Source organism: Rhinopithecus bieti, unplaced genomic scaffold (assembly GCF_001698545.2).
Source record: "Rhinopithecus bieti isolate Rb0 unplaced genomic scaffold, ASM169854v2 scaffold_31531, whole genome shotgun sequence".
Taxonomy (NCBI): domain Eukaryota; kingdom Metazoa; phylum Chordata; class Mammalia; order Primates; family Cercopithecidae; genus Rhinopithecus; species Rhinopithecus bieti.
In genome coordinates, this window is record NW_016814088.1 from 371899 (window position 1) to 395081 (window position 23183).

The 23183-nt window shown below is 47.9% G+C and overlaps 2 protein-coding genes across 3 annotated transcripts in view; one reads left to right on the forward strand and one right to left on the reverse strand.

The window, feature by feature from the left end:
* TRAM2 (translocation associated membrane protein 2) overlaps window positions 1-13814 on the forward strand; it is an 83208-nt gene extending 69394 nt beyond the window's left edge. Inside the window, exons 5-11 of the mRNA XM_017849602.1 lie at window positions 1659-1717; window positions 2934-3018; window positions 3643-3713; window positions 5133-5237; window positions 5528-5671; window positions 6531-6694; window positions 7999-13814. Coding sequence (XP_017705091.1) covers window positions 1659-1717; window positions 2934-3018; window positions 3643-3713; window positions 5133-5237; window positions 5528-5671; window positions 6531-6694; window positions 7999-8072 — 702 coding nt within the window. The 3' untranslated portion in view covers window positions 8073-13814. The remainder of the gene's footprint in view (window positions 1-1658; window positions 1718-2933; window positions 3019-3642; window positions 3714-5132; window positions 5238-5527; window positions 5672-6530; window positions 6695-7998) is intronic.
* A 5618-nt stretch (window positions 13815-19432) lies between these two features.
* The window catches only part of EFHC1 (EF-hand domain containing 1), an 84678-nt gene continuing 80927 nt past the window's right edge, over window positions 19433-23183 (reverse strand). For both annotated transcript variants that reach the window (XM_017849603.1, XM_017849604.1), the window contains exons 10-11: window positions 21754-21964; window positions 19433-19809 (exon numbers count right to left, since the gene is read on the reverse strand). In XM_017849603.1, coding sequence (XP_017705092.1) covers window positions 19738-19809; window positions 21754-21964 — 283 coding nt within the window. In that variant the 3' untranslated portion in view covers window positions 19433-19737. The remainder of the gene's footprint in view (window positions 19810-21753; window positions 21965-23183) is intronic.

The window sequence follows — 23183 nt, forward strand, 5'->3', positions numbered from 1 at the left end:
GAGTTAAGTGTCCAGGAAATTATCCATTTCTTCTAGATTTTCTAGTTGATTTGCGTAGAGGTGTTTATAGTATTCTCTGATGGTAGTTTGTATTTCTGTGGGGTCAGTGGTGATATCCCCTTTATCATTTTTTATTGCATCTATTTGATTCCTCTCTCTTTTCTTCTTCATTTTCCCGTTTCTAAAATGAAGTCATCCTAATCTAATCTGCTCTGCCTTCTCTGAGTGACAAGTAAGAGCCCTTTCTTCAGAAGAGAGAAATTGCACAAAGCATTCATTCGTTCATTCAGCCAACTGGTGTTTATTGCCCTCCTGTATTGTCAGCTGACTCTTGCTTGTGGTAGATTGTTTCTTCCCGTGTTTTGTAATCTTGGATTATAAATTCATCTTTAGCAAGACTGTATCTGTGGCAATCCTGAGCATCCTTGGATGAGGGTATGTCCCTAGGGTATCACTGGCCCACAACACTATTAATTCTAATTTCTTAGGCTGGTGGCTTTTGGATCACAGAGGTGGTATATTTCACCTACAAACTCAGAGTGAACCTGAGGTTGCAGATTTTTAGAATAAATGATTTTGTTTTCACCTTGAGTATGGGCTGAGCAGACATCTTCATTTCCCTGTGTTGGTCAGCAAACACTTTCTAGTCTTTCTTCTCTCTGAGATTGCGGCCTTTCAGAGGTCCTGATCTTATACAAGTGTCTCGGGTTTCACCTCCCAAGGCACCATCTTCTGTTCTCACATGGGCACAAAAACCCTGGCCCGTGAGAAGTGCCTTCTGGGCTGCTACAGTGTCACCTTACTGCTCTGCCTTTTAGCCTCCCTCTCCCTTTGGGTCCCGGGGGGTTTCCCTTTCTTACTGTGAGCTCATCAGCTCTTTGCATTTAAAAGAATATTCATTAGATTTCAGCCAACATTTCTAGATGTTTTGTGATGGGAGGATTTTCATGTTACCTTCCCCACCCCATATAAGGTGCTGGGCTTAGATATTAGAATCCTAAAGATAGGCAAGAAAAGGCCCTAATGTGAAGGGACTTGCAAGAGTAATGGAAACAACGGATAGTAATGACACAGTGTGGTAGGTGTCAGAGTCCAGCTGCATGGTGAGGCCTACGGGGTCCTGCCATGTTTTTTATTCAGCAGGATGTGAAAAGCCAAAGTAGGCTTTTCATTTTTCCAGCGGGTGGTGATTCTAGAGTTCATTTGTGTATTCATTATAGAGGCATTTCCTGAGCGCCTGCATGCCAGGCACAGGACTAGACACTGGCACATAAACTGTCTAATTCATTTCCAACAATAACTCTGTGAGGGTGGGTATTTTTATTTTGTTTTGCAGATGAGCCAGCTGTGGCTTAGGGAGACTAATTAGCTTGCTCAGAGGAGCAAGACTGATTCGCTTGTCAGACTCATCTTCAGATGTGGGTCTTTGGGCCTCAGACCATGGCCCTTCCTACTCCAGCATGACTCTTCCACAGTAAAGAAACCAGCCAAGCGCCAGGGGTCCCACACAGAGAAGTTCTCTGTTTTCGCATTTCCCTTTCCTTCCTCTTTCTGCCAGGTGGGGGCTGGATGCATCCCTGACCCCTGGACCAGTCCTAGGGCCCCCAGCAGGTCTCATGTCAACATCTCTAAATGGTCTCTCTTCTCACCCACTGCAGGAAGGATACTTAACAAACCCAAGAAGCCTCTGGGAGGACTACCCGCATGTGCACCTCCCGTGAGTATGCTCGTGACTCAGCCCCAGGGAGGAGCCACACGGCCCACTGCCTTCCTGTCCCAGCTGAGTGTGGCCAGAACACCACAGGCCCAGCTGGCCTGACGAGCCCGTCATGCCCTGAGCCTATTGTGGATGGCAGACTTGTCTGGAAGCCACTTCTTCTCAGCATGCTTGACCAGAGAATCCCCAGATGAAATTCCATCTGTGCTGGCTCCCATCACGGAGGTGCCTCAACTGCACAAGACAGATACAGAAGCAGAACCTCTCCCTCCATAATGCCCTCTGGGCTTTCTACCTTCTTGGTGACCCCCTGACATCTGTAGACTGTCTTTCCTTCTGGCCTGCCATGGCTGGTGCTCTGTCAGAGCCAGCGTCCTCTGCTTCATAGAGTGCTGCCAAGAGGCCAGTTTACCCCGAGGGCAACACCTGGGGCCATCTCCCTCAGGAGGCCACCCTTTGCCTTTCCTGAGAACTTTATTTTTTGTCTTTTTTTTTTGAGATGAAGTTTTGCTCTTGTTGCCCAGGCTGGAGTGCAATGGTACGATCTCAGCTCACTGCAACCTCCGCCTCCCAGGTTTAAGCAATTCTCCTGACTCAGCCTCCCAAGTAGCTCGGATTACAGGCATGTTGGACCACACCCAGCTAATTTTTGTATTTTTAGTAGAGACGGGATCTCACCATGTTGGCCAGGTTGGTCTCGAACTGCTGACTTCAGGTGATCCACCTGTCTCAGCCTCCCAAAGTGCTGGGGTTACAGGCGTGAGCCACTGCACCTGGCTGCCTTTCCTGAGATCTTTAAGAGCAACAATAGCCAAGGACATAGGACTGAGTTAGAACCTTCCCTTGCTGCTTAGAGCCGTTCGTTGTGTCAGTATATCTGTTGGTCCCCATCTCCATCAACAGTGCTCTATAATCAGCTCCCTCCTCAAGGCTGAAGGATTCCTCCTCCTCTGCACTCTTTTAATCATGTTTGTTTCTTTCTGTGGACTTTCCGTGTCCCTTTAAGTGGTCTTGTATGTGGAACAAGGGCACAGGCCAACGGAGAAGCCAGGGTCCCAGGCTCAGGGTGCGGCGGTCACTGGCCTCACTCCCTTGCTCCTGGACCAGCTCCTCACAGGCAGAGTCTCGGCCCATGCTTTTCCCTCCCGTGCTTGGCCAGCGCCTGCAGGGACACTTTTCTCTATCCTGCCCTTGTGACTTGCCCCCTTGTCTCCAGCTTCCAGGTGAAGTTTTTCTACCTATGCCAGCTGGCCTACTGGCTGCACGCACTTCCTGAGCTATACTTCCAGAAGGTACGGAAGGTGAGTGCTCACTTCTCCCCCTTCTTGGAGGCCATTCATTCACCACTCCCCTCCTGCTGTTCCCCGGGGGTACCTCCCTTCCTTTCCTCCAGAAGCATGGAGTATTGGGTGGTGATAGGAATATGTTTGGGGTTGAGCAACATGCTGAGTCATCTCTTGAAGAAGTGCCATGTAGACCCCCATGAGTGTTGTCCACCAGTGTCAGTCTCTTGCCTGCCTCTTCCACCAGACCTGTGGCTTTGGAGGAAACCTAACTCTCATCTTCTAGATGTCAAAGGAGAGGTCTTTGCCATTTCCATAGTCTTTTTTAATTTTTACTTTTCATAGTTTCCTTCTGAATTATTTCCAAGAGCCCTCTTCTCCAGTCCCTGTTTCTTCTTTCTCAATCCAAACCTCGCCCTCTGACACTAGACCCAAGGCTGCTGGAATTTGGGAATGGACCTGAATGCCCTTGAATTTCAGCAGCCTGGTGCAGTGGGACTGTGGGACTCTTGGGACATGGAACTGTGTGTTAAAGCAGCCCAGAGAAGCTTGGCGTTGTCTCAGCCCCCTGCACTTTTCCCCCTTCCCTGAGTCTTCAGTTAGGGAATTAGCAAATTTACCATCTGCTTCTCTTGTTTCCAGGAGGAAATTCCCCGCCAGCTCCAGTATATTTGCCTGTACCTGGTGCATATAGCTGGAGCATACCTCTTAAAGTGAGTGAGACCATGGAGCCAGCCAGATTTCCTTGCCCTTTTATGTCCATGCATCTGTCCACACAATCATATAATTATCAGGCATTTGTTGACACCCTCTGTGTGCCTAGCACCGTGCTAAGAATTGACAATACAAAGATGGTAATGGAAGATTCTTTATCTTCAGTGGTTCATTCTCAGTCTGAAGAGACAGTTTTAGACATAGGTAAGGAGAGTTTAGAATGATGAGCACCATAACACAGTATGTATCATCTGCTCTGCAACCCAGAAGAAGACCCTCAACAGAGAGAGCCAGGAAGACTTCCAATGGATGTTGGCCTTTGAACTATGGCTTTGCAGCTTGAAGGCCTCCCAAAGCTGGGCTCTTGCCTCACAGTGTCCAGTGTAAACACTGCTAAAGCTCGTAGCCCTGGAATTCCCTTCCCTTTGGTTTATAATGACTTGGAGAGTAGGTCTCTCTTGGTTGATCTAGAGGCAGAAAGTATTGCTATAATGTCAGTTCTCGAGAGCCTCTTTTATGAAAAGAGTTCTATTGATGGTAATGAGCTGTGTCATTGATAATTTGGGCTTTTGCTGAGTGTTATCCATGCAGTAAAAGAGAGCACCCCACACTTTCTCCAAGCTGGCACTTACAGAGCTCACTGTGTGTGACTTTCTGCCGAGGTGCCTGGAAATCCCGAGGTGCATTGGACTAGGTCCTTGCAGCAGGCATCCTGTGCAAATGACTGACTTGGATTAGTGAGATTCAGGCAGGGAGGGAGCTCTCGAACTCTGTCTCCTGTCTCTGGTGGCCTGTAGCACCATCAGTTCATGGATGGGTCTTTGAGGGCTGAAGGCTGTGGGGTGATGCCAGCTCTGCCCTTGTGTTGGATGCTCATGTGTCACATGCATAACGGGTCTAAGAAGCCAGTCTGCACTGTCACCGTAGCAGTGGTGAGGACCGGGGAGAATGTACGAGCAGGACCACACAGAAGGAGCACTTCCTGCTTCTGCATGTATCTCGGAGCTGTGAAGACTTGGATAATGGAAAGTCAGACAACAGGAACACTTCATATTCCTATACTCAGAGCTCAGCAAATGTGTTCTGAGTACCTTTTATGTGCTTGGTTCCAGCCAAGGTGATGAGTGCAAGGTGCTAAGTACTGTGAAGGGCCTGTGCCAGGTTTGCAGTGGGAGCAGGCAAGGGCGTCTGACCGAGACAGGACAGCTGAACGGCCAGCGGGTCTGTATTAGGAAAAATGTCTTAAAGGTGTGACAGCTAAACCGAATCCTAAAGGATGGAGCAGAGCCAGCCAGGGAACGTGGGAGTGGAAAGCAGAGTTCAGCCAGGCACAGGGGACAGCCTGAGCCAAGATGCAATGGCTTCTGCCCCACACAGCATCTTGGAAGGAATGTAAGGCTAGTCTTTTTCCCCCTCAGCCTGAGCCGCCTGGGCCTGATCTTGCTGCTGCTGCAGTACTCAACTGAGTTCCTCTTCCACATGGCTCGACTCTTCTACTTTGCAGATGAAAACAACGAGAAACTGTAAGTGGGGCTGCTGCAGGCTGGCCTGCTTAGAGGCGTGGGCAGGGGTTCCCCCTGAGGCCCGGAGGGTTGGAGGGTCCCTCCCTGGGTGCACACTGCCCGCTTACCTGCAGGGGGTGCCCTCACGTTATTTTTTTCTGGAACATCTGAGTTTAGATATCTTGTCCCTCAAGCACTTTCCCCAGCCACCCTTGAATGCTCTTCCCACTTGGGGTCTCTTCTGGAGAAGTAGGTGAAGATTCCTTCAAGGGCGCTAAAGACTGACATCCCTCTTCTGCCTCTGTGGGCAGGTTCAGTGCCTGGGCTGCTGTTTTTGGGGTCACCCGCCTCTTCATCCTCACCCTTGCCGTGCTGGCCATTGGCTTTGGACTGGCTCGCATGGAAAACCAGGCATTTGACCCCGAGAAAGGGAACTTCAACACTTTGTTTTGCAGGTGAGTCGAGCAGAAGTCCAGGGTGATGAGCCAGGGCTTCCTGAGTACCACAAGCAGCCTCCTGAACTTGGCACAGCCCCTGCAGAAGGTCTGGAGGCAGCAGACCCTTTAGTCTCCCACATGTTGTTATTTTTTTGGGAATCTTTGGATATCAGGCCTGAAGGGAGAAGAGATAGCAGCCTCTGGTTCCATCCAAACCGTCTTCACCCCCGGTCCTGGTTTGCTCAGACTTAGTCCAAATGGGAGTCCCGTACATTTGTCTGGCACTTCATGGCACATAGAGACATCACACTTAGTCTCTCAGTTGATATCATTCTCTTCTTCTTGTGTGTGGGTGCTTTAAAACTGTGTGCTCAGTGGCTTGGCCAGTGGCTGCCTGTACCAGTGAGAAAGGCAGCGAGGAAGCCACTATTTCCCAGAGCCCCTAGGCCCAGGAGAGGGATTTGTCCAGGGTTGCTCCACTTGTAAGTAACATGTTAAATGAGAAGCCACTCTTCCAGAAATTCAGATCATTTGAATTCCACCAATATTTGTGGAGCTTACATTAGTCTTGTTCTGTGCGATGTGCGCAAAAGAGACACAGCCATGGACCTCTCCCTTGTCATGGGAGTAGCGTGATTGTAGAGCTGTCCGTACATCTGTCGCCACTTCCTTCCCATCTCCCTGGCACATGCGATGTGTGCTGGAGCAGACTGACCGAAGCACACACTCTTCCTGGTGATAGTGGTGGTGTGGAAGAGGGCTGGCGGTGAAAGAGGAGCTGATGAGCCATGGGAACTGCAGGGCCCCTGGCCCTTATTCTCCCCCGCTCCCCGTGAGCCCAAGCCCCGGCCTAAGCCCACCCCCTGCCCCTCTGTAGGCTCTGCGTGCTGCTGCTGGTGTGTGCCGCCCAGGCGTGGCTCATGTGGCGCTTCATCCACTCCCAGCTGCGGCACTGGCGGGAATACTGGAATGAGCAGAGTGCAAAGCGGAGAGTCCCAGCTACACCCAGACTACCAGCCAGGCTCATCAAGAGGGAATCTGGTGAGTGCCAGGGCCCTTGGCAGAGAGTGGAGCCAGGGAAGTCTGGCTGGATGGGTGGGAGGAGCCAAGGCACCAGGCTTCTTGGGTGCTCCCCAGACCAATCCTGCCAGCTTCTCCTTCCTGACTCCTTCCTCAGGGCTGGGGCTTCTAGCTCCCTGGTTGGCACGTGGCTGGGTGTGGGCCAAGGACAGACTGTGGGTGGGGCTGGCCCTAACTAGGCTGGGAGCCCTGGCCACCGTGGGGCAGGGCAGTGGCTGGGCGGGGAACTCTGGCAGGAAGCGTGTCCTCAGGGTGGCTTCTGGACCCCAGCCAGCTGCTGCTGCTGCCGCCGCCCATTCTCAGTGCCGGACAGTGGCCTCTGTCCTCACCTACCCTTTTGCTCCACATCTCAGCCTGCCCCTGCCTCCCAGCTTGCTGGCTCCTCCTCTGTCTCCAAGAATGACTCACAGTGACACAGTGCTAGGTGGGGGGTAGGGGTGGGACACCCACTTCTCCTTTGTCCCCTGCATGCACTCCAGTCATCACCTACCTTCAGCAGGTCCCCAGGCCCTGCCAACCCTGCACGTTCTGCCCAGCCTGGGGGCCTGTCTACACTGGGCGCTGCTTTCTGACTCACCTGCTTTTCTCCAGGCGGCCACCTGGTTGGCAAAGGCTTATGTGTGTTTGAACCAGACACGTGCGCAACTGGGTGTGTCGCAGAGTGAGGCCTGGCTGGCAGGGGTGGTATGGGGCATAAGACTGCAGCCAGTACCTCTGACTTTGAGCAGGCTCACGGAGGTATTTTGAACAATAGAGCACAATTTTTCTGCCAGAGGAGTGTTGGGCATCTGCGCGAGGCCTTGTTCCTACAGCCTCGTCCCCCTCCCTTCTGTGGCCACTGCTCCTAGGAGTTCTTGCTGAACTGGAAATGGGCTGACGCCTTGCAGGGGCCTGAGAGGAACTGAGGACATTGAGACAGTGACAGCATCTCAGTGATTTCGGCGAGTATCTAGCCCCAGCCTCGGGCTTGGGCAGGCTGGCCTCTGTTGTTGCTGAGTTACTGTGCGTCATCCGAGGCCCTTCCTGCTAAAGTGCAGTCAGAGACCAAGCTTCTCAGACAGGGCCCTGGGGAAGACAGGACCCTCCTGGGAGCCATCTGCTGGCTTCTGTTTGCTGTGCAAGGCTGCAGCCCTGCGCCCCTTTGGTGCATCCATGTGTAGCAGCCGGGCTGCCTGGGCCCTTTCCTTGGCCTGGCCCCACCCTCCCCTCTCCTGCCTTAGCTGCAGCAGAAATACCATGTGTCCTTGTCTCTCTCCACTTCCCAGGTTACCATGAAAATGGAGTGGTGAAGGCAGAGAACGGAACCTCCCCACGGACTAAGAAACTCAAGTCTCCCTAAGGCCAAAGTGCTAAGAACAGGAATCCTCTTGGTGGGGCCCAGCAGGGGCGAGGAGCCCACGCCCCTCCCTGCCTCCTCCTTCCTGCCTGTGATGCTCCATCTCAAACGGCCGAAACCTGTCTTTCAATGTGGGGTTTCGCTTTCTTTCTTCTTGGCTTTCTCTTATTCTTCCACAAACCATTCTCAATAAAGCCAAAAATCTTTCTCTTTCTCCTCCTCAGGCCACCTCCTGTCCTCACTCCTGTCCTGTGCTGGCTTTTCCAGAACCCCGGGCACCGGTGGCTGGCACCTTTCTGCTTGCTCTGTCTCTTCCCTCATGGCTGCTGCTTTTCCTTTTTACTTCCTAATTTCACCTTATCTTGCCATTTTTCTGTCTGATTTTTATAATGGGAGGGGAGCTAAGATTGCAGTCCTATCTTTCGGTCCCCCAGGGCCTGCCAGTCAGAAGCCTGGGGCTGGTAGCAGGCCCTCGGTGGTCCTCATGCGGATGGGCAAGAAGAAGAGAGAGCGGCCCTCTCGGATCATCATCTCCTTGGTGCTGATTAACTGATGAGATATACGATTCCAGTTCTGCACGTACCATCTTGAGGCACAGCAGCCACTGCTCGTTGTAAATGCCAAGGCATTTGGCTTTGGGACATGACAACTCAACCAAGAAGGATGGTGTGAACTCAGTTGGGTCCCGTGACTTGAGCGCTTACCAGTGGCTGGCCGCGGATTGGAAGCCAGCCTGCTGTCACTCTGTGGGGGAGACACGTCTTCCCACTGCTTAGAGCAAGAGCAGATCAAACTGCACAGCAGGCCCCTCCAGAAAGGTAATGGTGGCAGAACCCACAGAAGAGTCGACCTAGGCCTTTCTCCAGCAGTCCCAGTCGCCGTTTGCTTTTTTAGACATTCACAAGCATTCAAAACCAAACCAAACAGCGGTTCATAAACCTGCCTGAGATATGCTGGTCCTCACCTCCAGAGCCAGCCAGCCCCATCAGGGGCCAAACTTACTACCTTGACTTCATCTCTAGCTGCAGAAACACTAAGCCTCAAGGGCTTCAGCCCCATGCCGGTCCCTTGGTGTCCAGGGAGGGTCACTTGGACCACTGTCCATCTGGCCACCCTTGTTGAGTGTTCTTTGGAATTGTCATTTGAGCACAACTACAGCATTTTAGGCTGCATGAAACCATGACTGACTGAGAATCACTCTCTGGGTAGATGATAGGCACCTTTCTGGCCCCTTCCCTCACAGATTCTTCCCCTCCCCCCCCACCTGAAGACAAGGCCTCCAAGTCCTTATGGTGCCTTGTGAGGACTTTTAGAAGGGGCATTCAGCTTTAAAAAGGTCCTAATTACGGCCGGGTGCAGTGGCTTATGTCTGTTATCCCAGCACTTTGGGAGACTGAGGTGGGCAGGTCATCTGCGGTCAGGAGCTCGACACCAGCCTGGCCAACATGTTGAAACCCCATCTCTACTAAAAATACAAAAAATTAGCCAGGCATGGTGGCAGGTGCCTGTAATCCCAGCTCCTCGGGAGGCTGAGGCAGGAGAATCGCTTGAACCCAGAAAGCGGAGGTTGCAGTGAGCAGAGATTTTACCATGGCACTACAGCCTGGGCAACAAGAGCAAAATTCTAAACAACAATAAAAAAAGGTCCTAATTAAGAACCTCCGAACTCTGTGCTGAGGCGAAGGGGAGTCGTTCTTGGTAGGTGCAGGAATCTATGTGTCATTTGGTATACTGGTCATCTTCCTGACATCACAGCAGAAACCAAACCTGAATTTAGATCAAAAAGGGGAAAATGGGTCTTTTCTTCAAGGCAACTCCCCTTCTCCAAGTCACTTACATCATAGATAAATTTTAACTTCCCAGTAACTGAGGGATTTGTTTCCTAACGCCATTGGAGGCCTTCATCCCTCTCCACAATAAGGTTGCAGAAATGGGAAGAGCTACCCGTGGTTGCTTTTGATTACCCTTAGGAAGTGAGACTGTTTTTGAAAATATGCATTTCCCCCATTTGTCCCTCTCCTTCCCTGACACTTCTCTGGGCTGCACAGCAGAACTGTTGGTAAAGGGCAGTTTCGGTATCAATACAGCAGACCTGATACGGGAGCCATTTCAGTCAAACAGCCCCGACAGAGGCTGTAATTGAGTTCAGGCCCCCCACCTTGCCTGGTAACTGCAAATGGCGTGTTCAGCCAGCAGCCTCCTAAGTCCACCTTCCTCCCCCATTATAGAACACCCATCCTGGGTGCTCTCCGGGTTGTGTCATTGTCAGGGCTTCACATGCAGGAGGCCTCTCTCAGGTGAGCCCAGGTTAAACCGTTGAGTTGTGCCTTCAACAGATATGTATGGCATGCTGGGATGTGCCAGGTGCCTGCGCTGTGCCAGATGCTGGAGAGGTAGTGTTGAGCAGAGCAACAAAGTCTTGCCATCAAGCAACCTTCATTCTCATGCCTGTAGGTTTCCGTTGCTCTGTCCCAGGACACTTGGCGTGCCAGAGACTCCACAACTTCATGTGCCTGTCTCATGCAAGCTTTCCGTGCTGCCAGTACATCATGCCTTGGATGTGGTCCCACCAGCCCAGTGGCTGGAGTCAACTTAGGCTCTGCTTCCCGGTGGACAGGAGTGTGCTAGGGTTTATTTTATGTGAAACAAAAACCCTGAGACCGTGAGTGGGGCTGGCATCTTGCCAGCCTGGGCTTCAGGGATGTTTGGGGAGGAGGGTGGTTAGAGGGTGGTTGTAGGGTACTTTGTCAGCCCCCACCCCGCCCACCACCCTCCCTGGCACGTTTATTTCACAGCAGAGCCAAGTCTGGCAGGTCGACACAGACTATGTTGCCAGAGCTGAAATAATTCCACATCCTATGAGCTTGTTGGGCTAGTGTGTTCTAATTTTGGTCACTTTGGCTGTTTTCCTCAGTTTGATGCATTTTCTCCTGCCCCAAAGTGCCAAGCCATTTGTGAAGGCTCCGCCAGACACCTCCAAGCTTGAGAGTTCGGCACCATGCACCAAGGGCAGGAGGAAAGACGTGACCTACCTCAGCAACTGTGGCCTCTCGACAGCCCTAACTTCAGTTTGTGGGGAAGCCGACAGACACAGTGGGAGGAGAGGGAGGTGGCGCTGGTGGACCAAGGATCCGTGCTACCGGCTCCCCTCCTTGGAGGTGCAGTGATGATGGGAGTTATTTTTACCATCTGGGCGCTGATAGCTGCACTATTTATAAATTGCATGTGTTCCTTTTGAAGGTAGGGGATGGTTCTGGGCAAAGGGGGAGCAGGCTGAGCCAGGAGGGGAGCTACTGTCCTCCCTTTCGAGTCACTTCTAATCCTGTGTGTGTCTGGCCACCAGACGGAAATGGTTGCTGAGAAACTTGTCCATGTCCCAAGGCATAACTTCCCAACATGTAAGAAACCCCAGTAGACACCTTGCTGCCCTGGCCACATTCACAGATCCTTGTCTTGACCGGAAACCCTGGGACCCTAAGAACGCCCGAAGCTTGGGGCGGGTGTGTGCTTCTGGGGTCTCTCTTTGGACCTCCTTTGTCAGTACCCCTTGACCTTTTTCTCAGCAGCTAATAAGAGGTTGGGTGAAAGAGTGCATCTCATCCCAGGATTCCACAACAAAATTCTTATCTTCCACGGATGCTTTAATCAGAAGTGGGTTGCCGACTCCCTTTGTGCCTAGAAAAGGCCTCGGCTTAGATTTCCTTTGTATGCTTTAGCCTTCCTAGTTGGTTTTTCCTAGGCCTGGTGTGAGAGAGAGGGAAGTCTGCACAGAACTCATTCTCCCGCCTAAGGGCCGGTGGCACAAGTGCACAAACTTCAATTCTTGATGTTCTCAGCTCTCTAACAGAGGGAGTGCTGAAAGCTTGTGAGTCAAGACAGTAGTGTGCTCTTCCTCCTTCGCTCTGCCTTCCGAGCTTATGGCTCCTTTCCTCAGGAGAGGACTTTAGGGATTATTGGAGGATTAGGTCATTGTCAGATGACTGGAAAACCTAAATAGGATCCCTCTCCAGCCCAAGGTTGTCCCAGTGAGGAAGACTTTACCAACTTCTCACTCTTTACCCCACTTCTCGCATGTGTGTTAGCTCCACCTCACAAAGGCTGAAGACCAGTTCTCCCCAGTGAGAGCTGCCTCATTCTTTTACGGAGTTCCCTGGACTGGCAGAGCTATAAAGAAGAGCATTGGGATTTGCAGTCTCCATGTAGCCTTTCATGCTTGGCAACCCCTGTAGACTTTTTGTCCCAAGCAGATTGCACGTGTGTGTGTGTGTGTGAATAAGTGCCTTACTTTGCTGTGTGGTTTTCACTTGTACTCCGTGGCCAGCCCTCAGCTGCCAGGGCTCGATGGCTGCTTCTCACAAGCAGCCAAAGACACCGTACCTCAGTACAGTTACCTATAAAAGGGACACGGATTGTGACAGTTTCGCCGCATTTGTTTCAAACCCCGCTGCCCAGCATTAGGGTCTGCGGCGTGTTCTGTTTTTGGTTTCTCCCTTGTGTCAGTTCTCTTCTGGCCCAGCTGGGTGGCTGTGGAAGTCAGTGAGGTGGTCCAACCACAAGCATACCTATTAAGGGAAGCCCAGAGTTTCCAGCCCCTCTTCAAAAACTCCCGTCTGGCCCCACATAGCAAGCCCTGCTTCTCCATTATTTTCCCCACCGCCAGATTTTTTTTAAAAGGCACGCTTACCATAACCTCTTTTGGTCTATTTTGCTTCCCATTCAGCCCAAAGTTTATATGATAAAGGAGTTTACTTTTACTTCCCAGTCTCAAGTGCTAACACATACATGTCTGACTGTTGCAGAACGGTTCGAGCTCCTAATTCAGTGTTACCTTGTGTTAGTCGCAGCAACCCTCTCCCCTGCCCCTTGCCTGTCCACGTTTTTCTCGCTCTTCCGGGTTGTGCAATAACTCTCCCAGCCGGTGGTCCTTTCCACAGCCTTTCTGTCCCTTAGAACATCTAACTGGGGGAGAAATGGGACCCATGGGAGGGGTAGTCATCATCCCTCACACAAGAAATAGCAGCCACTTTCCTTTTGTTGCTGTCATTCTCATCCTGGGTGGGTTTCTGTGTCACTCTTTTAGAACATGTAGCATCATCTTAGAGGTCTATTTTTACAAAATCTGTTGAAGAGGAAAAAACCATTCTCATGATGGGGCTTAAGTCATTGTCCAGGAGTAAGATTAGTGTGGTGCCCATAACATCACCATCACTCTGCCTAAAAGCATTCGAGAGCTTCTTGTTCACGTGGAGAGGAAGGATATTTTGCCAAGCAGCAGCCACAGGTGGATAGCCCTGTTCACCTGATAGGCTGTGGCTGTGATAGTAAATATAATACTACCGTTTCCTTGGGTACGGATTTGAGTGTTCACGTGATGAGACTGTAAACCTCATTTTTCAGTTCCTCTGTTTAAAAAAACATCTGAAGGATGAACTAAGGCTGCTGGTGCCCTGAGCAACTGATAATGCAAATGTGGACAAATTGTCTGTTTTCTACTCTAGCCTGTTCATATGGACCAAATTTCAACAAGGAACTCAAGGAAAATTTGTACCTGCCGTATTTATGCTTTCATGTAAAAGGGTTGGGGGGAGGGGTGTCTTTTTACTTTTGGTGAACTTTTTTCAAAATCATTTTCCACTGTTTCTGTCTGGTTTTAAAACAAATTACAGTTTTGTATGGATTTTTTAAATGTACATTTTGAGACATCAAATATTTTCTGAAATAACAATAAAAGGCAGAAAATGATCAGAACTGTCTCATAATTTCCTTGATGTGCTTTTATACAGTGATGCTTTTAACATGGATGTTTATGTTTGCTTAAAGGAGTTTGCAATGAATTTTAGCCCTCGTGTCTATTATTTTTCACTTTATTAGTCATTTCTTATGTATCTCGACCCGTATTTGTCCATTGTGGTGACATGAATTAGAGAATTAGAATTAAGGATGGAGAGTCAGTTATGTCAAGTGCTGGATAGTAAGCATCATTTTTATTTGAATCTTTAATAGTAAAGTGGGAAAGGGGTTTTCTTAACATGGGGTTTTGTGGGTAGGAAGCTCCAGAAATAAGCACATCATCCTTGATGCCTACTATACTATGACATTGTTTAGCTTGGAGGAAATGAGGTTTCTTTTGTGTAAAGGCCAACAAACATGTTGGTGCTGACTAGAAGACATCCAAGTGTTAGTAGTAATGGCAGGCAGTGGGGATCGCTGGTGTCACTTACATGGCTGCTGTTGCCTATAGCTGCCTGCTGTGTTTACCAGAACCATCTTTGGAGAGATTTCAAAAGATGAGTGCAGTTACAGGTGGCAGTTAGTGAAGGACACCCATGGGGTGTGAGAATTAAAGAGGAAATGTTTGCTTGAGGTGAAGGTGAGTGGTTCTGATGCATGGCAAGCTTCACTGCAGACTTGGGTCCTGCTCTGCCATAAGAAGCTAGGTGAACTAAGAAGCTAGGTGAACTAAGAAGCTAGGTGAACTAAGAAGCTAGGTGAACTAAGCAGTTAACCTTTCTGAGTCTTTTTGCTCATCTGTGTCAAAAGAGTTTCATGTTTTGCGAGGAATGGTGGTGAGAGACTTAGAGATACTGAATGCTAAGTTCATGGTACATATAAAGCACTCAAATTGGCTTTTGAAAATAAACTTATGTGCCAGCAGGATATTCAGGAGTCACTTACCCAAGTGACCCTTGATTCTCTGGAACAACACTTAGAGAAGTCTTCTCTACCTGTTTGTCCCAAATACCCTCAAAGCCTATAGATACAGATTTGATACACCTTAATTTGATGGTATTTTCAAGCCCCCCCCTGGTGGTGCAGACAAAGTACAGGCCCAGGTTTCTGAGTAGTGGCTAACTCACAGCCCATCTTTACCCACAAGGCAGATTTTTATTAGTCCCAAAGCGGTAAGCACTATAAGCAGTCTTAGTCAAATTCTTCAGTTAGACCTGATAGCTTCAGCTACCAACGCTAATCTTAATTCTCTCTCTGTCTCTCTCTGTCTCTCTCTCTCTCTCTCTCTCTGTGTGTGTGTGTGTGTGTGTGTGTGTGTGTGTGTGTGTGTGTGTATTAGAATCTTTCAACTCCCTGGTGGCCAATTTGAAGTGATGATCATTTCTGCTTCCTAAAATATTGCTTGCTACAGGCTAATGCTCAGCTCTCTTCTGTCACCTGAGCCTGACACTCCAGATGCATGCCAGCTGTGACTGTAGCACAAGGTAATTAGTGACATCCAATGGCTGCACTGCCATTCAGGATTTTAGTAGAAAAAGTGATTTGCTCTAACATTTGTGGTTCCTACCCTTGCTGCTTTGTATAAACTAACAGGTGAGCAGCAAGTGTGTGGACACCACAGAAATGGCCTGCTGGCTTTGGTCTTTCATGAAATCGCTTTTATACCTTGTGATGGTGCTGTCAGAGATCAGCTTCTCAATCTTAAGTAAACTTAAAAGGAGATGCAAGGCAAGAAGTGGACAGCAAACTTAAGGAGTGGATGTGGATAGTGCCAGCTTTGTTGAAGACAGTTCCCTCTGAGACTATAGGCCTAGCTACTCAGAAGGCTGAGGCAGGAGGATTGCTTGAGCCCAAGAGTTTGAGGCTGCAGTGAGCTATGGTCACACTACTGCATTCCAGTCTGGCAACAGAGTAAGACCCTGTCGCTAAAAAACAGAACAAACAGAAAAACAAAACAAGCAAAAGCAGGCTAGAGGATACTAAATGAGACCTTCCTAAATCTCCATTTTGGCTGAGACCCAAAGCTGAGGACAAAAATTGGCAAATATTTCCATATGTTGCAGATTTGCTGCTGATCCATGAATGATTTGCTGAGGAGGAGCCCAAAGCTCCTCTACCACAGGAGGCAAGAGTGATGGAGAAAATACCAGAAAGTGCAAGCTTCTTGAAAGAGGCTGTTAGAGTACCTCGGGTCTGCAAGCTAAGTGAGGGGATACTTTAAAAGACTCAGGGTTTGACATGTGTCTGTCCCCTGGAGTTTGGAGAGCACAAGGTTTGGGGTACCTGGTTCTCCCCTGAAACAGTCTAAAGGAAAGGGATTGAGCTGCCTAATTACACAGCCAAGAGAGCCATCTGGGTGAGAACATGGTGAGAGTGCACAGCCTGGAAGGTATGTCAGCCTGAAAGGGCCTCCTGGGAAGATCAGAAGGAGCCTTGGAGAGCATGCCATTAGAGCCGGGGTGGTCAGTTACTGACTGGGTCCCCTCCACCTGAGAGTGCTGCACTGGGCAGTTTCCGGTTGGAAAGAGTTCTAAGTACTCACCAAAATGGGGCTCTGAGCAAAGGACATGGAATCAAACTAGATGCCAATCAGTGGTGGATTCGATTTTTTAAATGTGGTATATCTAATACCATGGAATACTATGCAGCTATAAAAAACAATGAAATCATGTATTGTAAAAAACAATGCAACATGGATGCAGCTGGAGGCTATTATCCTAAAGTGAATTGACGCAGGAATAGAAAACCAAATTGCATGTTCTTACTTCTAAGTGGGAGCTAAACATTGAATACACACAGACATAATGGGAACAATAGACACTGGGGACTACCAGAGTGGGGGAGGAAAGGTGGGGGTATGTGCAGAAAACTTACTGGGTACTATGCTCACTACCTAGGTGCAATATACCCATGTAACAAACGTGCACATGTACCCCTGAATCCAAAAGAGAAAAAAGGTGCTCTGGGAGAAAGAGTCAGCCTTTGGGCACATGTCACTTAGAGACTGGGCCCCACATTATGACATTACTAGCCACAGAAATAAGACTTTGCGCTTTTTCTCTGGTTTCTACCCCCTTAACCTTTCCCAGAGCCTACATGGGCTAGAAACAGCAGCATAGCTGAATAGGAACAAAGGGAGAAGACAGAAGGGAGGAAGAAGGAACCACTATCATCACCCCAGTATACGCACACTGTACCACAGGCTTCTAAGCCTGGGGAAGGACTGAGCTGGGCCAGGCAGGATAGAGCTTGGTAATTTTTAAACTGAAAAAACTTGTAAAATACAGATAGTCCCCAACTTTCAATGGTTCAACTTATTTTCCTACTTTACAATGGGCTTATCAGGGTTATTAAATGTGTTTTCAACTTGTGATATTTTTTACTTATGTGAATTTATGGAGACATAACCCCATAAGTAGAGGAGCATCTGTAGTTGAAAGATACTGTTTTAAATAGTTATGAGCGACTGAGGGTAAAAACAAAACAAAACATGGGTTATTCCCAAGATAATAACCTGGAACAGAAAAGGAGTCAACATAATACATTCACAGCCCTTTCAATAAGCTAGTTACAAGTGGCTGAGCTCATTAGGGAAGGAAACACCAAGGGAAGTTCCCTAGAAGTTCTGAGAGGGCAAAGCAGTCTGAATTCTATGTAACTCTATCCTCACTCATACCATATTTTGGGTGGCTTGAGGGAATTTGAGATAGCATGTTTAAAGATGAACTTAGTGGCTGACTTCAACCAAAGAGCAGCCCTGATTCTAAAAAGCCGATCAGAGCTCACTAGAGGATAGTAACTGCAACTAGTCTTTCCTTCCTCTCTCAAGGCTGAGCTCTCTAAAAGCGGTATTTTTCTAATTTTTTTTTTTTTTTTTTTTTGAGATGGAGTCTTGCTGTGTCACCCAGGCTGGATGGAGTGCAGGGCGTGGTCTTGGCTCACTGCAACCTCTGCCTCCAGAGTTCAAGCGATTCTCCCATTTCAGCCTCCTGAGTGGCTGGGACTACAGGCACACGCCACCACACCTGGCTAATTTTTGTATTTTTAGTAGAGATGAGGTTTCACCATGTTGGCCAGGCTGGTCTCGACCTCCTGACCTCCAGTGACCCACCCGGCTCCACCTCCCAAAGTGCTGGGATTACAGGTGTAAGCAAGTGTTCCCAGCCAAATCTTTTTATTTTTATTTTTTTTACTACAACCCACATCAAGAAATACATTTTACATGATGATCCAGTAAATCCACTCTCATTTGAAACAGAAGTCTCAGCCCAGCATGGTGAAACCCTGTCTCTACTAAAAATAAAATTAAAAAAATTAACTGGATATAGTGGCGCATGCCTGTAGTCCCAGCTACTCGGGAGGCTGAATCACTTGAACCCAGGAGGCAGAGGTTGCAGTGAGTTGAGATCACGCCACTGCGTTCCAGCCTAGGTGACAGAGTGAGCCTCCGTCTTGCTCAAAACAAAAGAAAAAAAGAAAAAATACCCTGCTAGGTATACCAGATATTTTCTATTATATTCCTCCTCCTCCTCCTTTTTTTTTTAATGCAGGTCTAATGGGCCTAGAACCACAGTTTGAAAAATGGGTGTATATTTCCCTCAGTATCAGGGTGGGCAGATGGGTAGTGGTGGGCCCACTGACTAGCAGTAACAGCGATACTGTGTACTGATTCCAACATCCCAGATGATTCTTTTAGAGAATTCTAACATTCCTCCTGCTCTTGATCATTCTACATCTGAATTAGGGTTATCCAGAGAAAGAGAACCAATAGGATGTATGTATACACATATATGTGTGCATATATACACATATACATATATACATATAAACATGTGCGTGTGTATGTGTATATATATTATACATATATATTATATATAAGTGTATATATTATATATAGATAGATAGATATATATAGAGAGAGAGAGAACGAGTCATAAGGAATTGCTCACACAATTATGAAGGCTTACAAGTCCCAAGATCTGCAGGGTAAATTGGCAAGCTGGAGACCCAGGAGAGCTAAAGGTATAATTCCAGTCTGAATCCAAAGGCCTAAGACTTGGGAGAGCTGATGGTTTAGGTCCAGTCTGAAGGCCACCAGGCTCCAGAACAACAGCTGATGTTTGCATTTGTGTCTGAAGCCAGGAAAAGGCTGATGTCCCAATTTGAAGCCAGTCAGGCAAGAGGAATTCTCTTACCTGGGGGAAGGTCAGCCTTTTTATTCTACTCATGTCTTCAAATGATTGGAGGAGGCTCACCCACATTAGGGAAGACTATCTGTTTTACTTAGTCTTCTGATTCAAATGTTTATCTCATCCAAAAATACCTTCACAGAAACCCCCAGAATAATGAAATATCTGAGGCTGGGCACAGTGGCTCATGCCTATAATTCCAGCACTTTTGGAGGCTGAGGTGGTAGAATTTCTGGAGCTCATGAGTTTGAGACAAGCTTAGGCAACATAGTGAGACCTTGTCTCTACAAAATAATTTTTAAAATTAGCTGGGCATGGTGGCTTGAGACTGTTGTCCCAGCTACTGGGGAGGTTGAAGCAGGAGGATCACTTGAGCCCAGGAGTCTGAGGCTTCACAGAACTAGGATAGTGCCACCACAGTCCAGCCTGGATGACAGAGTGAGATCCCATCTCTAAAAAAATTTAAAATATTTTTTAAAAAAGAAAGAAAGGAAATATTTGGGCCCCCTGTGGCCAAGTCAATTTGACACACAAAATTAGACATTGCTATACCCCTACTGCCCTAAATAAGGCACCAATCTTCGATCCTATTAGATCCAATTTAGTTTTGACTTCAGTAGGAGTGAAATAAGAACCAAAACAGAAATAAAACTTCAGGAACTTTGTAAATGCCTCTATGAAGAATGTAAGGTGTATTTCAAAGCATAATTCCAATATCAGAAATTGTCTTGCATTTTCTCATCAGCAGGTCAGTTTGAGAAAGCACGAACAAAGTTATAGTAGTTAATCTTGCCTTCTCCATGAGAGCACATCCTGATTAACTGCAGAGAAAGCAAAGAGAATAGGTGAGACAGATCCGCAGGGCTTCCGTCAGCTCAACTGCAGAGTGCGCTTATACATAATGATCCCCAGCCTTTGTAAATCAGTTCAGAATTTTTATATCTTCAAGTTGATTCTGAAATGATCCTGTGAACCTGGCAGGTAGGACAGACATCATCCCCATCTTACACTTAATGAAACCAAAGATGGATGGAGTAAATGACCTTCCCTGTTGAAGGTTAAAAGAATGAGGGTCATGATCAACTCAGTATATCACTGGAGGCTATATGAGTAAACGGCAAACTGTTTCTCATGAAAGCAGGATGTTGGCAAACTGACAAACTGCATCTGCTGCCCAGAAGGAATGCTGAGGGCAGTCACGACCCAGGCACAAGTGTTTCTTGTGATTAGGCACATCTGAAGCCTGTTAGCAATAATGTGAACCTATGATCAATTAAGCAACTGACCAATCGTTACCTCCTCCTCCCTGTTCTTTCTACCCAATAAAGATGAAGGGGTGTAGAGGCTCGGGCAGCTGCCTTTGCTCACTAGAAGCAGGGAGCTCTCTTCTTTCCCTTCCTTTAAAATAGTTACTTTTCTTTTAAGTTTTCATTTCTGCTTTCATCCTCCTTCATTAACTCTTGTAATGACGGTCTCAAGTAGTAACAGTAGTAATTGTTGTAGTGACGGTCTCAAGTAGTAACCGTGGCAGTCTGCCACACTTCCCAAGATTTCAGAACATCCATATTTATAAAAGCACTTTTAGTTGTTTTTATATTCAAATAAAAGACTGTCTACTCGGCTCATGAGGAGTAAGACTTTTTAAATAGCAGGCTCTTGCTACCGCAGCCTAACGGAAGGGTCTGGTTATGCCACTGCTCAACCTGTGTCCCTTGAAACTCAACTGTGACTGGTAACGGACTGACTTTCTGTGGTTATTTTTATAAGACATGTGCAAATCTGTCCCACCCCCACTTCCCTGCTGCACTTGCCAATGACTGCCATTCCTATCTCCCATGTAAGTTCCCACATCAGACAGTATGAAGAATTTGAAAATCAAAAGTTGGGCAAGCTGTCAACCTAAAATTTGAGGAGCTAAATGTGTGTTTGGTCCACATAAACAAATACTCTTCTATCTGCCCTCCTACTCACTCCCTGCTAATGTTTCTGTGAAAAATCCTTGTCTCCAACCTAGTCACTAGCCCTAAACCAAACCCTTTCCTAAATGACTCTTAAATTATGAACACCTATTTTGGCTAAAAGATCTTTAAAAGGGCCTACAGAACCTCAATATTCTTAATCAGTAAGAATGTCTCAATGATAATAAGCCACAGTCCTTGGCATTTCTCAGGGGGACTTTGTTCTGACTTCCAAGGGAACCCTGGCTAAAGGGTTTATAATGAAGAAAAGGCATGAAAGTCCCCCTTCAACTGACTTAGAAAAATTCAATGAAGAAAACTTCCATGCCCTTTCTCCATCTGCTGCTGGTCATGCTACCATTACTGACAGATGCCACAGCCCTCCCACAGTGGTCACGCCCTCTTCCATGCTAACCCTACTGATGGGCCAGTGTAGGTATCAGCTGTGAAGGATATCAAAGGTTGCCAACCAGTCTGCTCAATCAACTTATCTTTGAGTCTCCCCTTGGTAGCTGCCCCTCCTGGATCATCTCTGTTGCTCTTATTCAGTCCTGACATGTTGGTCTACTAACCACTCTGTGTTGTCCAGCCCCAGGCCCACTTAAAGAGATGCCCTGCAACAGCAATTAGAAAAGAATGCCAATGCTAGAATCAACGGGCAATACCTAATCAGGACAGAATAGTAGATCTGATCTGAACATCCTAAATCTGTCCCAGCTATAGTGAAATACATATACAATTACCTTTAGGAAAGAATGACCAGTGCTTAGCCTCTGCAATCAACTCAGAAGAGTAATTCATACTGACCTCCTTAACCAAGGAGTCATCCACTGGGACATTAAGTGATTCACAGATTTTAAAGAACATGTCTCTGTCCACATATCCTGAAGCTTCCTTGTCGTAAATTTGAAATGCCTCACGAATGTTGTCTTTGCATGAGTGATCTTTCAGTTGATTCTGAACTGTGTCTATTAATGCTTCCAATTCCTGCACTCCTGGATCCTTTTCAGTTTGCTTGCTGGAGAGAAAGGAAGGAAATGACTGCACGTGGTATTTATTCTTGACCAATCTCATCTCAGTGACCAAAGTTCCTACTTGATGAAATCAGGGAAGCTTCTAATCCCAGCTTTGAGACTGAGCTGACCAATGACTGAACACTTGCCCACAGGCCGATAGCTGACCTCCACATCAGGAAGGCCTGATTAGGGGCAGTTTTTGAATTTCCTCCCTTCTTGCTCAGCCTCCTTTCCTGCCATCTGTTAATCACTGCACTACAAGGAGGCAAATCTAATACCACCACCATGCCAAATTTGGTATCTGTGGAAATCACATCATTGTCTCTTACTGATGTTGCAGATTAATGTTTCCTCACCTACAGCTAAATGCCTGAGTGATATATATAGAGAGAGATGATAGATAGATAGATACAGATATCGATATCGATCTGCAGCCAAGAATCAACCTTTTATACTTTTAATATTATTCCCTGTCCAATTCACACTGAATTTTGTGAAAGGTTATCTATGGAAGCTAAGAGATTGCTCTGTGACGTGGAGTGAGAAGTTTGAGCTTAGCATTTACTGAAATTAAGAGAGAATAGGAAGATGGCCGAATAGGAACAGCTCCAGTCTCCAACTCCCGGCGCGAGCGACACAGAAGACCAGTGATTTCTGCATTTTCAACTGAGGTACTGGGGTCATCTCACTGGGGAGTCCCAGACAATCGGTGCTGGTCAGCTGCTGCAGCCCGACCAGCGAGAGCTGAAGCAGGGCGAGGCACTGCCTCACCTGGGAAGCACAAGGGGGAAGGGAATCCCTTTTCTTAGCCAGGCGAACTGAGTCACACGACACCTGGAAAATCGGGTAATTCCCACCCCAATACTGCGCTTTAAGCAAACGGGCACACCAGGAGATTATACCCACACCTGGCCGGGAGGGTCCCACGGCCACGGAGCCTCCCTCATAGCTAGCACAGCAGTCTGCGATCTAACCACAAGGCAGCAGCGAGGCTGGGGGAGGGGCGCCCGCCATTGCTGAGGCTTAAGTAAGTAAACAAAGCCGCTGGGAAGCTCGAACTGGGTGGAGCTCACAGCAGCTCAAGGAAACCTGCCTGTCTCTGTAGACTCCACCTCTGGGGACAGGGCACAGCTAAAAAACAACAGGGGAAGCAGCAGAGGCCTGTGCAGACCCGAACGACTCTGTCTGACAGCTTTGAAGAGAGCAGTGGATCTCCCAACA